General features: G+C 34.2%; 1 protein-coding gene across 1 annotated transcript; it reads left to right on the top strand.

Moving 5' to 3' along the window:
- Positions 1 to 1,227: 1,227 nt before the first annotated feature.
- Positions 1,228 to 2,160, top strand: Olr920 (olfactory receptor 920). The gene has a single exon (NM_001001356.1). It carries the CDS (start codon positions 1,228 to 1,230, stop codon positions 2,158 to 2,160), a length of 933 nt encoding a protein of 310 aa, NP_001001356.1.
- The last annotated feature ends 3,691 nt before the right edge of the window (positions 2,161 to 5,851 follow it).

The raw sequence follows: 5,851 nt of genomic DNA, 5'->3' as shown, positions 1-5,851 counted from the left end.
TGACAGATAAAACACATATGGGTCCTTATATGAAAGAGTGCTACACATGTTGTGTGGTTAAAAACACACATTCTACTTGCAAAGTTACTGAATTGAAACAGCAATTTCATGCTGTTTGAATAATTTTGATATAAATTTAAATATAAATAAAATGGACAAAAAGTGACTTTGGTATATTAACAACTGAACATATTGACAGGAAAAAGAAAGCATTGTGGGTCAACTGAAAGAATTCAAATGTGCTAATCACAAAAACTGAATATTTAGTGTTTCAGTATGGAATGTGTAGGAATAGTAACATCTGTTCCATATTAGGGCAAAACTGAAACAAAGTGAAGTTGAGATAGTTATGAGGACAGGCTTAACAACTAAATATGGCTTTTTTTACTTAATGATATTGGCAGTGGTATTTCAAGTGAATTCCAAAATTAAACACTAAAAGCAATTGCGATGATTTTTTTCAAATAGATATCTTATATATCACATCATCTTACTGTACAATGAACATTCTCTCAACACATTTTTCCTTTATCCAAGATAAGATAATAATGTAATTTTAACTGAAAATTAATAGGATGAGATGAGGTAATAATTAAAGGAGCTGTTTAAAGAAAATATGGTTCTTTGTAATTATAATACTAGATGCCAGCATATTTCATCACAAATATAAAGCTTATAACAACCTGAAACTGAACCCAAACCTGAAAATATTTGTAATTTTTATAAATAAAAAAACTCAAGAAACACAGACCAAAGACAGTGAAAGATTTTACTTTAGTATTCAGACTCCAAGGAGGAACTCAGTCTCAGGAAGCATTAGCAGTCAAGTCAAACCGTTTGGGCAACATGAACGCAAAGAGCAGTTGAATAAAAAATAATAAGTTGAGAATCATATGCAAAGAGAAGGAAGCACACATATCATTTTCAAATGTGTAGACAGGGCAATTTGATTTTCTAAATCTACCCAGAAAAGATCAAACATTGTAAGACTTAAGCAACCAGTGCATCCATATTTATAAATAGAAGGTACATATGTGTATGAGTTGGGTTTCATAATATTTTCCCATAAATTACTATTCCTGGACAGATATATCACTGAATTTTACATGCAAACTAAATAGAGGTAAAAATTTGTTGGATATCATAATATTTCCCCAGTTAATACTTACTTCTGTACAGATATCTCAAAAATTTAAATGCAAACTGGGTAGAGGTAACAATTTAATTATGAGAAATCACACAGTAACAGCATTCATCCTACTGGGACTGACAAATGACCCACAACTGAAAGCTCTGATCTTCATCTTTCTCTTTCTCACCTATGTGCTGAGTATGACTGGGAACCTCACAATCATTTTCCTCACCTTTATAGATTCACACCTAAAGACTGCTATGTACTTTTTCTTACAAAATTTCTCCTTCCTAGAAATTTCATTTACAACTGCTTGCATTCCCAGATACTTATACAACATATCAACAGGTGACAAGACAATTACGTATAACAACTGTATCATACAAATATTTTGTACTGATCTTTTTGGTGTGACAGAATTTTTTCTGCTGGCCATCATGTCCTATGACCGATATGTAGCCATCTGCAAACCCCTGCACTATATCACCATCATGAGCAGCAGGATCTGTACAAGACTTATCCTCTGTTGCTGGGCAGCTGGCTTGTTTGTGATCCTGCCACCACTTAGCCTGGGCCTCAATCTGGAATTCTGTGACTCTGTTATTGACCATTTTGTCTGTGATGCATACCCTCTCCTAAAGATCTCATGCACAGAAACATGGCTCATAGAGCAGATAGTGATAGTTTGTGCAGTGTTGACATTTATCATGACTCTTGTGTGTGTAGTTCTTTCCTATGTGTACATAATCAAGACCATTCTAAGATTCCCTTCTGCCCAGCAGAGGAAAAAGGCCTTTTCTACCTGTTCTTCCCACATGATTGTGGTCTCTATAACCTATGGCAGCTGCATCTTCATCTACATCAAACCTTCAGCAAAGGACTCAGTGGCTATCAACAAGGGTGTGATGGTTCTCACCACTTCCATTGCTCCCATGTTGAACCCATTCATTTATACCTTGAGGAACAAGCAAGTCAGACAAGCCCTCAATGACTCTGTTAAAAGAATTGCACTGTTCTTCAAGAAGTAGGAAATTTTACTACTATAGAGAGATGACTTTTTATTGAAAATATGTCATCCATAAATTGTACTTTAAAATTTTTATCTTTAACTTAACTGGGAAACTTCATCATATTTAAATGTCTCTAGAATTTCTTCACAGGAAACACTTTCAGGAAATAAAACTTTGCCTTCACATTAAAAAATGTTAAAACATCAGGCAATGATGTAGCAGTATCAGTGAATAAATGTGTTTATTATCTATTCTAACTTCAGCTTTCATAAGGAACTTGACAAGTTCTATTTATTTCTTGGTACACTAACAGAATTGGTTCTAGAACACTCACAAGCATGCTAAAATATTTGTATGCATATGTGCCTTATATTAGATGTCTCTGTATATCTATGTACATTCTCTTGGATACTTTACATTATCTCCAGATTAACAAAAGTGCTGAACACAAGTTAATTTCTATGTAAATAGCCATAATGTTTGGGGAATTATGAGAACAAACTGAGCACTATATATGCAAATTTTATTCAAATGTCCCCCCACCTTTTAGTTGACTACTGAATAACCAATAGTTATCGAAGGACCACTAGTATTTTATTAGTAAATCTAAAAAATAAACTGAGAAAAAAGAATGGGTTTAGAACAAGTAGATTTAAAATTACAAGTAATATTAAATCTTGATTTAATAATATTGTTAATGCTTTAACAATTACACTATAATGAAAATGATTAGTCTATAATCCTATTGTAAAATTTGCAGTAAGTACAAATTATTCTTAGTCTTGTTTTAAATATAAAATATAATGCCTTATTAAACAATCTCTACCATAAAGATATCCTAAAGTATAACTTAAGAAAACTATAAATGCCTCATAGAAATATTGATTCATTTGTGAAAACTAAAAGAGAGAGGGGGAGAGATAAAGAGCAAGAGAGTGAGGAAGAGAGAGAGAGAGAGAGAGAGAGAGAGAGAGAGAGAGAGAGAGAGAAGAAAGAGAGAGGGAGGGAGAGAAGAGAGAGAGAAAGGGAGGGAGGAAGTAAGAAAGAAAGAGAGAGAGAGAAAGAAAGAAAGAAAGAAAGAAAGAAAGAAAGAAAGAAAGAAAGAAAAAAAGAAAGAGTTTTTTAATTGTGGGTTGGGGAGATGGATTGACAGTTAAGAGTACACAGGTTCACACAGGTTGTGATGCAGACAACTAATTTATAGCTTAGCATTCCGAAGTCTCTTATCCCCTGCTACTTGACCAATTCTGTGTCTGTTTATTGCCACCAACTGAAGAGATTTTTTCTATAACAATTGATTGTTGCATTACACTTTGAGTACAATTATTCACTGACAGTCAGCTTAATACAATGCCAAACCACAAGGAGCCTCTAGTCATAGTTTGGCCCCTATAACAGCAGTAAACTATCTTATCTGATAGTTTAAGGATCCACTGCTTAAGATGGAACCCATGCCCGACACAGTCCAAGTAGCCAAAATCCTGGGACCAGAAGGGCCATGGACAAAGGGAAAAGCCAAATACTATTTTTCTCCTTGATTATTGTACCAATGTAATGGCTCATAACAAAAGTTTGCTAGATCAGTGTTCTGCTCATCCATCATTAAATATGTTTCTTCCTGTAGTAGATGGGAACAAATACAGAGACCCACAACTGAGCAATGTGCAGAGAGTGAGAGACATTGGAATACTTATTCCTAAGTAGGAGGACAAACCACTTCCTTAAGTACTTAGAGATCCCCAAAATTAGGAGTCAGAAAGACTACAAAATCCAGGGGGGATGGAAGACACAAAAGAAACAATGCCTTCCAGACTCTGCAGGCTAACATACATATGAACTCACAGACATAGTGAAACATACACAGGGACTGCACACAGCTAAGCCAAATGGGTTCCCTGCACTGAGAGTGGGAAGCAGACAGTCTCTATTCCTAGCAAAGAAGTTATCTCCAATAGACAACTACTCACAAAAGAAAAATTGGTTTTCTACAATAGGGTCTTGTTGAGTATACAAATCACACTTCAGTGCTTGGCCCATGTGTAGGAGCACCGTAAAATGAACTCAGAGGGTATTTGAGGGTATATTTTGTCTCATCATTCTTTTCTTGGATTTTTTTTGTTTCACTGCTATTTTGTTTAAACATTACAATTCCCAATTGTTTTATGTGTGAGTATGTGAGAGAGTTGTGTGTGTGTGTGTGTGTGTGTGTGTGTGTGTGAGAGAGAGAGAGAGAGAGAGAGAGAGAGAGAGAGAGAGAGAGTGAGTGAAAGTATGTGTCTGTATTATACCTTTGTATTTTCTTGTTTGTTTGGTAGTTTGTTTTTGAAACAAAGAGAAAAAGATGGCCTAGGTAGGACAGATGGGGAGACAGGGGGTATCTAGGAGGAGGGAAGAGAAACTGTCATCAAAATATGTTGTATGGAAAAATCTATTGTCATTAAAAACTAAAAGAAGTATGCAGGCTTAGCATTAGGAAGGCTAAATATAAAACCACAAATAGGCCTTTGATGGGATTTCTGGTGTTGGGTGAGTTGCCTACATTTTTAATCTTCAGTTTCTTGTTTAAAATGGAATTACAATTTCCAGAGAATTTTTGAATAATCCAATATAATTATATTAAAAATTGTTCTTTATATGTATGTCTTACTAAGACTCCAAAATTAGCTCATTTCTTTCATATTCTTTTTTGGAAAAGGATATTTACAATAGATGTAGTTTTAAAATATACCATTTATTCAAATATTTGTGAGTTTTTATTTTAAACCTCAGTTGGACTTTGAAAATTTTTGTTACTATTCATAAATGAAGCATTGTAGTTCAGAAAATTGTATAATATTTATTAATTGATGTAGCTAGCAAATGTCAAATATAATCTTAGATCACTTATGAAGAAATGTATTCTTAAACACAGTCCTACATACATCATATTTGAAATTAAACACAGTCCTACATAGCCTGTATTTGAATAAACACAGAAAGAGTAATTTCTTCCTTTTAATCAGTACAAAATAGGTTGAAACAAAATATACAATTTAATGTAATTTCAATATATCATTTTAAATATAGCTTGATATAATTTACTTAATGATTAAAGGTGAGTTATTAATTTTAAAATATACCTTTGAAACTAAGAATTCAAATAGAGACATGGGTGGATCATGTCACTCTCAGAAAACAGTGGTTATTAAGTGAAAATTGCCCTACAAGATACCAAATGTCTCCTGTGATTTATTGGCAAGGTTGAGGCCCAAGGTCTGCAAAACTACACAGGCTATTACACAGACTATTTCAGGATTCCAGTTCTGAAAACACTGCACACCTTGAATGCAGGAAATAGAGAAAACAATCCCAAGACACCTAGAGAACTTTCTCTTTGCTAAAAGCTTTCATAGTGCTGAAAAGTTCCATATAGTCTGCAAGGGAAGGAAGCCATCAATGATCTTACCCAACACTAGACACTGCATACTGTGATACTGTCCTGCTACACAAGATGTGTCTACTTGTGCAATAGTGGCAAGACTGTCCAGGATAACAAAACACTCTACAACTGTAACTGAGAACTTCTCTCCGGGATAGAATTCTATATTTTGTGCTGATATAACGGTCAAAAGTCCATGGATAAGGAAGTCATAGGTACAAGTAATTTGAAATGGTAATGTTATCAAATTCTTTCTACATGATTTTGTTTATACCCAGAGACCTGCTGCTC

The sequence above is a fragment of the Rattus norvegicus genome, chromosome 7 (assembly GCF_021556685.1).
Source record: "Rattus norvegicus strain SHRSP/BbbUtx chromosome 7, alternate assembly SHRSP_T2T, whole genome shotgun sequence".
NCBI lineage: Eukaryota > Metazoa > Chordata > Mammalia > Rodentia > Muridae > Rattus > Rattus norvegicus.
The sequence above is the reverse complement of the archived record's forward strand: the minus strand, read 5'-3'. Positions and strand labels throughout refer to the sequence as shown.

Bases quoted from the DNA above. Each gene is read 5' to 3' on its own strand.
- Olr920 (NM_001001356.1), top strand. From the start codon at position 1,228: ATGAGAAATCACACAGTAACAGCATTCATCCTACTGGGACTGACAAAT.